The sequence below is a fragment of the Tiliqua scincoides genome, chromosome 9 (assembly GCF_035046505.1).
Source record: "Tiliqua scincoides isolate rTilSci1 chromosome 9, rTilSci1.hap2, whole genome shotgun sequence".
Taxonomy (NCBI): Eukaryota; Metazoa; Chordata; class Lepidosauria; order Squamata; family Scincidae; genus Tiliqua; species Tiliqua scincoides.
The window spans coordinates 7,198,576-7,213,887 of NC_089829.1; the positions used below are offsets into that span (position 1 = coordinate 7,198,576).

The 15,312-nt window shown below is 44.7% G+C and overlaps 1 protein-coding gene across 2 annotated transcripts in view; it reads left to right on the forward strand.

The window, feature by feature from the left end:
- Positions 1-15,312, forward strand: part of PRKCZ (protein kinase C zeta) — a 122,408-nt gene that overhangs the window by 103,749 nt on the left and 3,347 nt on the right. For both annotated transcript variants that reach the window (XM_066636820.1, XM_066636821.1), the window contains exons 14-18: positions 269-356; positions 1,525-1,644; positions 2,804-2,883; positions 8,516-8,605; positions 14,701-14,816. In XM_066636820.1, coding sequence (XP_066492917.1) covers positions 269-356; positions 1,525-1,644; positions 2,804-2,883; positions 8,516-8,605; positions 14,701-14,816 — 494 coding nt within the window. The remainder of the gene's footprint in view (positions 1-268; positions 357-1,524; positions 1,645-2,803; positions 2,884-8,515; positions 8,606-14,700; positions 14,817-15,312) is intronic.

Here is a 15,312-nt window from a genome sequence, read left to right on the forward strand (position 1 = left end):
TGGGTCACTAATCGGGGATCAAATTTAATTGTCCCCATATACTTATCAATCAGTTTGAATAAGCGGTTGACACTGTAGCCCTGGTGATTTTGAGGCTGTGATGTTAAAACTCTGGAGAGACAGTTTCAGTTGCATGACAGGAATGCACTTGTGAACTATTGAATTTTGCAAGCTTTGTAAAGGGCTGAAGTTTGCCCCAACTGAAGCAGAACAGGCTGCACAATCATGCTTATCTTTCATAGGTTATCTGTGGTATTTGTTCTTGCAGGAAGGATTGGGGCCTGGGGACACTACAAGCACTTTCTGCGGAACACCAAATTACATCGCCCCAGAGATTCTACGAGGAGAGGAGTATGGTGAGTTAGGCTGGGGGGAGCATGTCTTGATTTAATTGCAGCAGGTAATGACAGGTGTTCCTTCCAGACCAGTATTGATGTGCTCCATCTTTTGGGGTCATGCATTTCCCCAATAAGTGGACATAGGTTTAACACCAAAAATTTTTTGCACTGTTTTACGTTCTTGTGCATAGTTGTTTTGTTCTTGTGAAGAAAAAATATGGAAAGGTTTCCTATAATAATTATACATTTTTGAGAAGACTAGAAAGCCCAGTTCAAGCCAGTCCTCCCTGGTGTTTGACATTGTGCCAAAGGAAGTAAAGCTTATGTTATGCAGTGGCTAATAGATTGAGCTGCACATTAGGGCTGTCCTTGGCTTCAGTTTTGTCTCTGCCATGAACTTACTAGGTGCCATGAACTCACTAGGTGGCCTAAATAAACCACTGTCTCTCCTGCCCTCAGTCTTCCCTATCTGAAGTATGAAGATTACTGTTTTAAGGACAGCATCAAGGTTTGCGTACTCAAACACTATACAAGGACTGAGTATTGGTATTGTATTTGTATCTGAGGAACTCTTGTCAATTTTGAGAGCTTAGACAGGAGGCTCTCTTGGCTGATCTTCTTTAGTCCACAGCAGGTGATTGGGGAGCAGGTTGTCCTCTCAACCAATATGCTGCTAGGATCCATGTGTCATTCATGACATGCTTCCGCTCTTGGCCATTGTTGGCGATATTTCTAGCCTTGTCAATAGACAGTTCCTTAGATTCTTCCTCAATGTGTTTGAACCACATTTTCCTTGGTGCTGCCCACTGAACCCTCCCATAGGGAGGCTGCTCTCACCGGAGGAGCTTGTGTGGCAGTTGACTAGTGTTCATTCTGCGGTTGTGGCCAAACCATCACAGTCTTGAGTTTTTGGATTTGCTTTTCAACTGATGGTTGATGATTGCAGCTTATCCAAATTGTCTTGTTATGATAGGGATCTGTAGTCTTGTAGTGGGACGTGGTTGATAGGCATAGCTTGCAAAAAATTTGCCTACCCCCTTCTTAAGCCTGTGTATGTTACTGTTGGATGGCATAAAACCACAAATTGCTCTGCAGTTTGTAAACAGTCCTATCACAGACAAAGCAAGCAGGTGAAGTGCTGAAGTCTGTGATGAGAGTCCTCCTTAAACATTGTTCTTGTTAACAGGGTTCAGTGTGGACTGGTGGGCACTTGGTGTCCTTATGTTTGAAATGATGGCAGGAAGATCTCCCTTTGATATTATTACTGACAATCCAGATATGAACACTGAAGATTACCTCTTCCAAGGTATTTTTTTGTTTTGCATGTATGCAGTGGTATTCTTTTAAAATTTGTTGTACTTGTGTCTTGGCAAGATGGCCCAGTTGATCCTCAGGATGACTTGTGATTAAATAGAAAATGGTCTCAAATATCTTCCCCTACAAATCTTCCTTAAAGGAGTTATTTCAAAATGGACTCAAAAGGATTGCAGATAAACCACCAAACAGCCCCCCCACCTCGCTCTCAAGATTCCTGTTGTAACAGAAGTGCCCTTACTAATTTCCAGAAAAGTGGAAGGGGTGGGGGGAGAATGGAATTGGTGTATTTAAAACCAGCACTTTGAATTGTGTTCAGAAACAATCTGGGAGCCTGGTTGATCCATCTCAACTTTGTCAGTGCAGTGCACCTGAGTAAGCTCCCTCCTGCTTCTGAGCATGTTGCCACATTCTGGATTGAAGTTTCTGAACAGTCTTCCAAGGTGGTCCTACAAAGGCCATATTACAGTAGTCCAGCTTGGAAGGCTGCCAGATGTGGGCAGGTCATTCTCTGGGGGCTGCAACTGAGGTAGTAAAAAGTACTCAAGGATGCTACCTGAGCATTCAAGGATCCTGAAGTCTCCTCATCATTGTTCCCTACTACCGCCCACACTTTTAAACAAGTGTTAACCAACACTATCCCTAGGACAGGGATAACCAACCTTTAACAAGCTGCACCTACTGAAATTCTCTGCTCTACACAATCGCTAGAGGTCCAGGAGCCCTAAAATTGAAAGGTTGGCCACCACTGTCCATTGGGATTTTTGAGCCAACAGAATAATTTTGCATATAGAATTGAGCTGTGTCTGTTTTGAACTTGTCTTTAAACTTTAATCTTGTCTTAATGCACAGAGTTCCACAAACCACTTGGTTAATGTAGAGCACCCCTGCAGAATTTATACTCATCTTGTTCTTTGTTCTTGCCATTTGTTCATTCTTTATTGTTCCCTGCCTGTGACAGTGTCCCCTTCCTTTTATCCCTGAATTACTTGATTTTTATTATTCCTATTCTCTGGCCTTCCTCCTTAGAGGGCAAGGCCTCCTCTCCACCCAGTCCTCAGTGCTAAATGAGTGGTAAGCTATTTAGTAATGAAAGTGGCATTTTAAATATAGTGGTATATCTGAGAATAATGTGTTTCTTTGTTCAACAGTTATCCTTGAAAAACCAATTCGAATTCCAAGATTCCTTTCTGTCAAGGCCTCTCATGTCTTGAAAGGATTTTTAAATAAGGTAAATGCTGCAATTTGTCATAATTTCCATGGTCTGAGCTTATCAGACGTGCCTCTACTGAGAACAAAACAAGCAGTTTTTAGACCCAGAAACTAAATTGTAAAAACTTGTGGTTGATTCCTCAGTGAAGAGTGATGAAATGTAAACTGTTAAATCAATTAACCTAATAAAGGTGCAGAAGAGGGAAAAATTATGGGTGGGGGACTGGGCCACCTTCCTTAAAAGGAAAGGCTACAATGTTTGGGGATTTTCAGTTTAGCAAACAGCATGAATGAGGCTTATAAAATTATGTATGGTTCAGAAAGGAGGAAGAGAGGTTCTCTGTCTCCTTTCCCCTGAGCAATAGAACCAGGTTCATCCAATGAAACTGACCACTGGAAGCTTGAGGATTGACAAAAGGAAGGACTACCTCACACTGTGCAGAATGGACCTATGAAATTCGTTGCCACAAGATGTGGTGATGGCCACTCACTTGGATGGCTTCATAAGGGAATTGGATAAATTCATGGAGAACAACTATGTTAGATGCTCCTGAAAGCCGCTTTCAGGGGAGCAGTGGAAGAAGAGGGGCTGTTACCTTTGTGCCCTCCTTTTAAGGATTCCAGAGGCATCTGTTTGGCCAGTCAAGGAAATGGTGCTGGAATAGATGGGCCATTTGGTCTGATGATCCAGCAGGGCAGTTGTAAGTAAATGGCTGGTCAGTTTGATGCCATGTCCCCTTCAGAAAAGTGGCAGCTGCTAAATAGATCTTGTATTTTGGAGGGGAAGGATAAATGATCAAAAAAAGATCCAGGCTGACAGACTTACCCTTCAATCCCATGCATGTCTTCTCAAATTGAGTAATAGGTCTTACTCCCAGATTAATGTTAAGTATGTATAGCAGTGGTTCTCAAACTTTTCAGCACCAGGACCCACTTTTTAGAATGACAGTCTGTCAGGACCCACCAGAAGTGATGTCATAAACCTGGAAGTGATTTCATGGCCAGAAGTGACATAATCAAGCAGGAAAATGTTTAACACCCTTGTACAACAATTAAGTAAATTAAAAGTTTACAATATGTATAAGTTTAAAAATGTATTCAAAATAAAGAACCCTCCCAAGCAGTTGCCAATCTGTTTTAAAAAAAAATTCCCAAACATGCCAAAGGCTGCAATCCTATCCACACTAACCCAAAAGTATGCCCAGTTGACCATCATTGTTAAAAGCATATTCATAGTAGTCTGTTAAAAGTACAGATCTGTAACATTTCCCCACATACAGTCACATACCATGGTAGCATCAAGTCTAATATATTAAAAATAAAATACACATTGAAATGAAAGTGGACCCACCTGAAATTGGCTTGTGACTCACCTAGTGGGTCCCAACCCACAGTTTGAGAAACACTGGTATATAGGATTGTAGCTTTAGTTTGACGCAAGAAAAAAAAATTTCTTAACTTGTATTACAGTACAAGTTGAGTCTCATTATTCGTAAGGGTTCTGTTCCCAGAACTCATGTGGATTGCAAAAATTACATTAAAGCAAATCCATTGAAAAAGCAATGTCATAAGAACATAAGAACATAAGAACAGCCCCACTGGATCAGGCCATAGGCCCATCTAGTCCAGCTTCCTGTATCTCACAGCGGCCCACCAAATGCCCCAGGGAGCACACCAGATAACAAGAGACCTCATCCTGGTGCTCTCCCCTACATCTGGCATTCTGACTTAACCCATTCCTAAAATCAGGAGGTTGCACATACACATCATGGCTTGTACCCCATAATGGATTTTTCCTCCAGAAACTCGTCCAATCCCCTTTTAAAGGCGTCTAGGCTAGACGCCAGCACCACATCCTGTGGCAAGGAGTTCCACAGACCGACCACGCGCTGAGTAAAGAAATATTTTCTTTTGTCCGTCCTAACCCGCCCAACACTCAATTTTAGTGGATGTCCCCTGGTTCTGGTATTATGTGAGAGTGTAAAGAGCATCTCCCTATCCACTCTGTCCATCCCCTGCATAATTTTGTATGTCTCAATCATGTCCCCCCTCAAGCGTCTCTTTTCTAGGCTGAAGAGGCCCAAACGCCGTAGCCTTTCCTCATAAGGAAGGTGCCCCAGCCCCGTAATCATCTTAGTCGCTCTCTTTTGCACCTTTTCCATTTCCACTATGTCTTTTTTGAGATGCGGCGACCAGAACTGGACACAATACTCCAGGTGTGGCCTTACCATTGATTTGTACAACGGCATTATAATACTAACCGTTTTGTTCTCAATACCCTTCCTAATGATCCCAAGCATAGAATTGGCCTTCTTCACTGCCGCCGCACATTGGGTCGACACTTTCATCGACCTGTCCACCACCACCCCAAGATCTCTCTCCTGATCTGTCACAGACAGCTCAGAACCCATCAGCCTATATCTAAAGTTTTGATTTTTTGCCCCAATGTGCATGACTTTACACTTACTGACATTGAAGCGCATCTGCCATTTTGCTGCCCATTCTGCCAGTCTGGAGAGATCCTTCTGGAGCTCCTCACAATCACTTCTGGTCTTTACCACTCGGAAAAGTTTGGTGTCGTCTGCAAACTTTGCCACTTCACTGCTCAACCCTGTCTCCAGGTCATTTATGAAGAGGTTGAAAAGCACCGGTCCCAGGACAGATCCTTGGGGCACACCGCTTTTCACCTCTCTCCATTGTGAAAATTGCCCATTGACACCCACTCTCTGCTTCCTGGCCTCCAACCAGTTCTCAATCCACGAGAGGACCTGTCCTCTAATTCCCTGACTGTGGAGTTTTTTCAGTAGCCTTTGGTGAGGGACTGTGTCAAACGCCTTCTGAAAGTCCAGATATATAATGTCCACGGGTTCTCCCGCATCCACATGCCTGTTGACCTTTTCAAAGAATTCTATAAGGTTTGTGAGGCAAGACTTACCCTTACAGAAGCCATGCTGACTCTCCCTCAGCAAGGCCTGTTTGTCTATGTGTTTTGAGATCCTATCTTTGATGAGGCATTCCACCATCTTACCCGGTATGGATGTTAGGCTGACCGGCCTATAGTTTCCCGGGTCCCCCCTCTTTCCCTTTTTAAAAATAGGCGTGACATTTGCTATCCTCCAATCTTCTGGCACTGTGGCCGTTTTGAGGGACAAGTTGCATACCTTAGTCAAGAGATCTGCAACTTCATTCTTCAATTCCTTAATAACCCTTGGGTGTATGCCATCAGGGCCCGGTGACTTATTGATCTTTAATTTATCAATGAGGTCTGAAACATCTTCTCTTTTAACCTCTATCTGACTTAACTCCTCGGTCAGGAGGGGCCGTTCGGGCAGCGGTATCTGCCCGAGGTCTTCTGCCGTGAAGACAGATGCAAAGAACTCATTTAATTTCTCTGCCATCTCTAAGTCTCCTTTTATCTCCCCTTTCCCTCCCTCACCATCCAGAGGGCCAACCGCTTCTCTGGCGGGTTTCCTGCTTCTAACATATTTGAAGAAGCTTTTATTATTCCCCTTAATGTTGCTGGCCATGCGTTCCTCATAGTCTCGCTTGGCCTCCCCTATCACCTTCTTACATTTCTTTTGCCACAGTTTATGTTCCTTTTTATTCTCTTCATTAGGGCAAGACTTCCATTTATGGAAGGAAGCTTCCTTGCCCTTCACAGCCTCTCTAACTTGGCTGGTTAGCCATGCGGGCACTCTCCTGGATTTAGTGGAACCCTTCTTTCTTTGCGGTATACACCTCTGCTGGGCCTCTATTACTGTTGTTTTAAGCAGCCTCCATGCATTCTGGAGAGACTGGACTCTTTTTACCCTCCCTTTCAACCTCCTTCTAACCAGTCTCCTCATTTGAGGGAAGTCCGCCCGTCGGAAGTCAAGGGTTTTTGTTAGAGATTTGCCTGGTATTCTTCCCCCAACGTGCACGTCAAAACGGATCGCAGCATGATCACTGTTCCCCAATGGCTCAGTAACGTTTACATCTCTAACCAGGTCCTGCGTACCGCACAAAATTAAATCCAGAGTCACCTGTCCTCTGGTGGGCTCCGTGACTAGCTGATCTAAGCCACAGTCATTCAGCACGTCAAGAAATCCGGTTTCCTTATCGTGACCAGAACACAAATTGACCCAGTCAATATGAGGATAATTGAAGTCCCCCATGATTACAACCCTGTCCCTCCTTGTCACCTCCCTGATCTGTTTCCTCATTTCAAGGTCCCCATCAGATTTCTGGTCTGGAGGACGATAGCACGCCCCCAGTATTACATCGCTGCACAAGCCTGGTAATTTAACCCACAGAGATTCTACGGTGGAGTCGGACCCACCTTCAATCTCTACTTTGCTGGATTCTATCCCTTCCTTAACATAAAGGGCCACCCCACCTCCAACACGCCCCTGCCTGTCCCTCCTGTAGAGTTTATAGCCCGGGATTTCGGTATCCCACTGATTCTCCGCATTCCACCAGGTTTCCGTTATGCCCACTATGTCAATATTTTCCCTTGTCACCAGACATTCCAGTTCTCCCACCTTTGCTCGTAGACTTCGGGCATTCACATAAAAGCATTTATACACGGAATGCCCCAGGATGGGCTGCTTATTCGCTCCTTTGTCCCCGCATCCTCTCGTTGTGCCAAACCGTCTATCACATCCCATCTCCCTAACTTTCCCAATTTCTTCTCCTACCCTGCCTTTGTCTTGTTGTTCTCTAACCTCCCCATCCTCATCCCATAGGGATGAGGAGTCCCGAACCGGATGCCCCTCGGCTCCTGTCGGCCTTCCCCCAGGGATCAGTTTAAAAGCTGCTCTGCAACCTTTTTAATGTTATGCGCCAGCAGTCTGGTTCCATTCTGGTTCAAATGGAGCCCGTCCCTCTTGTACAGGCCCCGCTTGTCCCAAAACGTTCCCCAGTGCCTAACGAATCTAAACCCCTCCTCCCTACACCACCGTCTCATCCACGCATTGAGACCCCTGATCTCCGCCTGCCTAGCTGGCCCTGCGCGTGGAACAGGCAGCACTTCAGAGAACGCTACCTTTGAGGTCCTGGCTTTCAGCTTCCTGCCTAAAAGCCTAAATTTGGCCTCCAGGACCTCCCAGCTACACTTGCCCACGTCGTTGGTGCCGACATGCACCACAGCCGCTACCTCTCCACCAAATGTCCCTTTGCTAGGTGATTTAAAACAGCCTTGCTGACCTTTGGGATGTAAGACAGAGTCATTAGGCAGACAGTCAGTCTCTCTCTAGGCACTTAGAAAGGTTTCACTCCAAGGCAGCAACCCCCTCACTTCACCCAGGGCGCAGTGCTGTGAAAGAATGCAAAGTGATTATCTTTCTTTCACATGCTCGGAGGGAGGGTCACTTGCCTTGGAAGGAAGCTGTTCTAAGTGCCTGGAGAGAGAATGATTGATGCATTGTCAGCTGGCTGCCGTCTCTCTCATTATCAAGGCTATTAAACGACTTTTTTCCTTTAGTTGAAAGGGCCCTTCTCAACATGTTCAGATAAAACTTCGGGTGAAAAAATCTATGGATAATTAGGTTATACCTGTACTTTCATATCCTGCCATATGCATGGGGCCACTCTGCATCAGAATGGGAGTCTGTCTGTCCTCACACTTAGCTATCATCTAGTAATAACAAAATTGATTTTCTTCTTGCCTCTAGGATCCCAAAGAGAGACTTGGATGCCAGCCACAAACTGGATTCTCTGACATCAAGTCACATACGTTCTTTCGCAGCATAGACTGGGATCTGGTAAAGTGGATTACTCTGAGTTTCATATGTTGCCCATTGTGGGGGGTGATTGGTTTGCATGAACATTTCAGAACTATGTCCTGGTGAACTAAGCAAGCATTCTAGCAAAAATCCAGGTTGGGGCTGCTCCATAGTTGCTGCTGCTGCTGCAAGTGTGGAATTACTGCAGAAAAGTGGTGTCTGGATTGGTGCTGCAATCACAGGCTACTGGTTGTGGTCAGGTATTGTTTCCAAGGCTCAGTTCAGGCATTGCATCTAATTGTGGTTTGCACTCGTTGCTTCCAAACATCCTGGCAAGCGGTGATTTAGAGCTGCTTGTCTGCTTTCACTTTCCACCTGCTCAGCACTTCTTTTTATGTGTTGCAAGGTTTTTCTTGAACTCTCATTTGGTTGTGAAACTGACCCTGAATCAGTCCCTGGATTGGTTCAACCTCCCGATGTTGTGTGGATAAAACAGGGAGTGTCTCTTGTATATCAGCATGAGTTTGTTGAAGGAAGGACCGGACATGGATGTGATTAATTACCACTTGTCACTGAGGCTCAACGACATGAGCAGCATTGTACGGAGTGTAACCCTATTTCCAAGAGTTAATTGTGGAACTAGTCTGGATGTCAGCATGTTCGTATTTTGCAAGCTGTGTAAATTCTGCAGGAAAGGACAAAATGTTTGCAGCATGAGGTGCATTGAGACTGTGTCTGATTTCACAGCCCATCACTGTTGTCCTGCCACTAATCTCGTGTTTGAAACGATGCATTTTCGTCTATTAAATTTTAGTGGATTTAACCATAAAATTATAAACTTGGGAGCCTCCATATACAACACAACGAAGATTTTTAGGAAGGAGTGACACATTCTGTGCAAGCATTTATCCGGCTTTCTCCAGAGGAGTAATGACCTCCTTTGGCCAACTGCACTAATGCAAACTGACTTCAAAAGGGTGCATGATGACTAACAGCATAGGTCTGTGAATGTTTACTCAGAAGTACATTTCGCTGGTTTCAGTGAGGCTTCCTCCCAAGACTTGTGCTGCAGGTCTAGTGGTCTGCCTCTGGCAAGGGAGACAGTTGTGGAGGGCTTTGAAATTCGGGGATCCCTATGCCATGTTCAACAGTTTCCTGATCCCTAGGGCCAGAATATGTAGCAATTGTTAGTATAGTACCCTGCCCTGAGGGACTCATGGTGTAGAAACACACAACAAAGGCAAAAGAGGAAGGAGAGGGCAGTAGTGGCAAATGGGGTGGATTTAGTACACTTTGCATTCTCAAACTGAGTTCTGCTGTGCCTTTTGGAGAGCACCAAAAATAGCGAGTGAAAAGCTCACTATGCCATTCACTGCTCCTCTGCTGCTCAAAGTTTTGTGCAATAACTTTGAGTATTGGTAATTACTGGCATAAACAAAAATGGATCTTCATTTCTAGAAGGTCAGAAGTTCAGAGGCACATTTTTGCATTTAGCGAAATTACTGTCACGTTCAGCTAAGTAAATCTTACCTCCCCAACCACATGTAAGTGTGTTGATTTGTATTGCATATTACAGATACAGTACGTGCATATAAACATATACATGCACGTAGTATATTTGAGAGCCAGCCCATTACCATCTCCTGCAACAGCTGCTCCTGAAAGCTTGATTGCATGATGTCTCGGAGAATTGATCTTTCACTTTAAAAAGCCTTTCCCAGTTAACTTTTATTGTGCTTTCTGCATTTGTAACGCCTCTTTCTGCTTGAATAATAAAATAGGCATCTTGAAGTGTTCTCACGTTTATGAGAGACCAGGTAACTCACCTGTATTTCCACAGCCTAGAGACCTAAAGAACAGTGAAACGGGCTCTGTAAGCCCCAGATGCCTGAGAGAGGTTTTTAGCAGCCCCTCTGTCAGTTGTGTATTGCAGAAGAGGCTTCGGAACTTCAGGGCTATTTCCTGAGCAGATTGAGGTGGGTCATGGGTGGCAGGGGAGGGAATGGGATGGATGGCACAGTGTTAAAGATAGCAAAAGTTGGGACTTCACTGGGAGAGCATAAGGCCCTTATGTGAGTCTGCATGCTTCGTTGAATCCAGTCTTCTAAAGGCCAGCCCAAGACTTCCGGACACTTACATGGCCCACTGCTGCTGTTCTTCCTCCTACCTGCTCCCTGGATCTGAAAAGGGGAAGAGTGGTCAGAGACACTCAGGCCTACCACCCTACTGTTTTCCACTCTGTTCTCCTCTTGCTTTTCAAATCCAGGAAATGGGGGGGGGGAGCGGTGGTGCTGGGGGGGCCAGAAACAGGTGGGCTGCAGCCTGAGGCAACAGGTGGGCTGGTGAGCCTGCTGGCTCTGCAGCTTGTGTTTCTGTAACTGATGAGTCTTGTTGGCATTCTTCAGTCTTGGAAGACCATGGTGTCACGCTCTGAATGGTGGCTCTGGAACAGAGTGTCCTCTCCAGTGCGCGAAGCCTGGGTAAAGTAGGTATGGAGGATAGGCTGTTACCCATGCAGCAAATCCCCCCTCTCCACGTCGCTGAAATGGTCCAATGGAAGGGCAGAGGCCAATACGGTTGGTTCCAGCGGCGTCGCAGGAGTTGCCAGAACGTGACTGTGTTCAGCCATGAACTGCCTCAGGGACTCCGGCTCCGGATTTTGCCTCGAGGTTGACTCCTGAAGCCTTTTCCATAACTGGATGTAGCCACAAGGCAGTGGAGGTTTGGGATCAGAGTTTTCCTTCTCTCAGATGAGCTGCCTTTCCAGGCTGACGAGTCCCATCTACCCGGTGACTGTTTAGTCGCCTCTTACGACAAGTGCAGCCAAACTGAGGGCCTATTCTTAGCACCCAGCCCCCAGGGGATAAGTACTGATGAGTAGGGGTGTTTGAAAATGGTTTTATTTTTTTGTAGATTTTGTGATTTGAAAGGAAGAAAGCAGTATTATGTATTTTTATTCTCATTCCAAGTTCTCATTTTTCTAAATTTTAAACACTTTAAAAAGAGTACTAGGTAAGTGATACAGTGTCAGCAGATTCAGCCATAGTATTTCTAACAGAAAAAGTAATCTATTTTAAGTTCTGGAAAATATCTTAACATCAAAATGTGTTGTATTTTTAACCAAAAAAAAAAAACCCCTCTACTGATGAGTGTAACATAGATTGCAAGATATGGGGTGCATTTTTATTTATGATTTGTAGAGGGGGCAGAGTTTGCTCAATAGATCGCTTAAATAGATTTATATCTGAATATAAAAAGGTGGATCTTGGCACTAGTAATAGCTGGTATTGGTAGAAAGGGATGTTGGACTTGGCCTGATGGCATTTTCTCATCAGTGGACAGAGGAGATTCTGAGTGAGTTACTCATTCCTCTTGCTCTGGACATAGGGCAGTGGAGGCTTTTCTTAGCGTGGGAAGAAATTTCTTGGTGTGGGGATATAAGGTAGCAAGCAGAGCTGCAAAAAACACACTGCAAAAGATTTCCAGAGCAAGTGCCTAAAAAAGAATAACTGATGCAAAACGTCAGCGTTGGGAGGGAGAATATTTTATTCTGGAATTACATCAAGCACGTGCCCCGGGGAGACCCTGTAGATACATAGCAGGCAAGACCGGAACTGGGGAATCTCCTGCCCATTTTGAAGCAAAAAATCTTTTCTGTGGCCAGGCCCTTGGAATAACCCAGTCAGGATCCCCTCCTTCCCTGAAAGTGAACGTTGGGTTTTATTCTCATGAAGAATGTTTTACTTATTTCTGGGAAATGTATGTGCTGTATTCCAATTGAATGAGCTTCAGGGCTCCTGGAAGCCAATTCCAACAAGGCATAAGAAGTTGGAACCTTTGCACCCAACCCAGCAGGCCTTCAGTCCCTGGCTGACATTAGTGATTCGCTTTGGGGTTCTGGAGTCCCCAGGCATTTGCAGCAGAGTTTTCGGTCGGCAGGACCGGCTTCCTGAAACTGGCCAGAGGCTTAGGGCAGTCTGTTCTCCCCCTTGCTGCGATGTTCTTCCTGGGAGCTGGGACTTCAGTCTGCTTCAGGCTTTTGGTCACCTGGCCAAAGGCAGAAACTGGACCTTTGCTTCCCTGCCAGTGCTTCATTTTATGGGTATTTATTTTGCTTTTGGACTTAGCTTGCCAAATAATACATTCATTTGTCCAGTTTGGCTTTAACTGGACAAATGAATGTATTCCTTGGCAAGCTAAGCTTCAGATGTAAGAAACGGAATCCCAACACTTAAACTTAAGTGCAGTTCTGTTCCACTTATTGGGCAAAGCCTTCTTTTTTCAAATGTCTGCCTACAGCAGTGATGGCTAACCTTTTAGAGACCGAGTGCCCAAACTGCAACCCAAAACCCACTTATTTATCGCAAAGTGCCAACACGGCAATTTAACCTGAATATTGAGGTTTTAGTTTAGAAAAAAAACAACTCATACATTAACATCTTTTACCCACTATTACTTGTAACCCTAATGAACTTTTCCTCTAGAAATTTGTCCAATCAGGGAAATTGTCCAATCAGGGAAAAACAGGGACCTGAAGCCTGCAGAGCGGGCAAAATTGAAAAGGGAAACAAATGTGGGCAGGTGGGGGTGAAGGGAGAGGAGGGCAGTGAGCTCAGGGGGCGGAGGGAAGCAGCTGGCCCTCCCAACACATGGGGCTCAGAAAAAGCCTCCGTTTCTTTTAAAGTGACACGCAGCTTCAGCGCCCCTCCCCAGGCTGCTTGGTTCAGCGCTGCGTCCCCACAGAGACAGCGCTGTGTGTCTATCTACTCCGAGGGTGGCGCAAAAGTGATTTACGGCACTTTTGCGACACTTTGGCCAGCACAAGGGACTTGTGTCAGTTGAAAGGGCGCTTTGGATTGCGCCCTAAGGATTTTTACTTTCTTTTTCTTCCTTTGAAGTGGCAGAGTCCTGCGGTGTACCACAGGAGAATTTTAAATGCTGCCTTGGTTTCAGACCTAGTGCAGGCTGTGTAGCAAACGGGTGCATTTTGTGTTATGTAGCATGGAGGGCTGCTGTTTGAGAGTCAGGAGTCCAAAACTGGCCAAGCCTGTAAGAACTACTTAGAGACATCTTTGGTCCCAGAGAAGTATAGTGGTAGGAAATGACTATTGGAATACAGACAGGACCTTCCAGAGAAACTGCAGAGGTTCTAATGCTGGATCTGGGCAGTGTCTTGAACCTTTTCTTGCAACAGGTCTAGTCTATGTTGTCGTCATGACGTTTACTTTGTTTTTTAATTTATATACCTGCTGACTGCTTGCTTCAGTATGTAGTACAAACTGTGCTGTCTCTTTCAAGCAGCTGTGCTAATACAGCTGTTTCCATGTGTCATTAGTACTTTGTTGCTGACAAATGGAAAAGTTTAATTGTGGACTGGTCTAGACAAACGCTTAGGTTTGCATACCCCTCCGTCTCTGGAGGGGAGGAGACTGAATATATTTGCTTTTGAATAAACCATAGCTTCCCATTATATCCAGACTAGAGATGCTATGGTTTATTCTAGCTGGGGTTACTTGACAAACCAGGATATCAAACCAGCTACCATGTGTTTAGATACTGGTTGGAACTGTGTCTTAATCTTGCAGATACTTTCTCTTGAAACTACAAAACCAGAAATAGATTTCCTTTTGAAATCTGTATCCAAGGCCATGACTTGATGGTAAAGTAGTTTCCAAATACATTATTAATCTTCATATGACATCTAGATATCAGTGCTTCTATGTTTTATACAAAGCTTCAGCAAACGTTTAGACATACCTCAGATTAACAAACTCTTTGCTAGGCATTGGAGTATCTTGGCAAGCAAGCAGAGAGGGTAAGTAATGAATCCACTGTGTAGATGCTGGGCAAGTGGAAGCCCTCCCTCAAGACATATACTTCCAGACCATCTTTCACATTCATGAAAACCCAAAATCCGTGTTCTTGGAAAAAGCAAATCCTAAGATGCACAAGAAGTCAGACCTGTCTGCTTGCAGTTATGGAAAAGGCACATTCCTAATGATTGGCTCATCTGTTTAAAAAAAACAAACAAAAAAACAACTATGCTGGGGAGGGATGTAGTGGACTGTGTGAACCAGTTGTCATTCATTTGAATGCTTTTTAAAATGATCATTTTCCTTTTTTTCCCCTTTCAGCTGGAAAAGAAGCAAGCAACCCCTCCATTTCAGCCTCAGATCACAGATGATTATGGTTTGGATAACTTTGATACACAGTTCACCAGCGAACCTGTGCAGCTAACTCCAGATGATGAGTATGTTTTTAATCAATATGTGGGAATACCGGGTGCTGCAGGCTTATACCGTAGTCTTTCGAGACTGAAGGTTGCCAACCAATAGACACAAATGCTGTCCAAGAAATTATATATAAAGCATGCAGTTTTTTGGAGACATGCAGATTGGATTTTACATGCGTATTGAAAATCTGATAAACCTTCTTATGCTTCCTATTAAGAGTCTAGAAATAAAGAGCTTTCGTTGCCTGAATAAGTATTTGGATGCTGAAAAGTTGCCTCATACTGAGTCAGACCTGTGGTGCAACTACCTCGGTGCTGTCTCCACTGTTTTAGCATGCCAGGTTTCAGACTGGAGAATGTTCCTGTCTTACCTGCCAGGGATTGAATCTGGGTCCTTCTGCATCCAAAGCAGGTGCTCAGTCACTGTGGTATGGCCTGTCCTCAAGAAGTCATGGTCAGGAGAAAGCAGGCCATGAGAACAAATTAAAAATAGGGAAACATTACCTATCAGGCT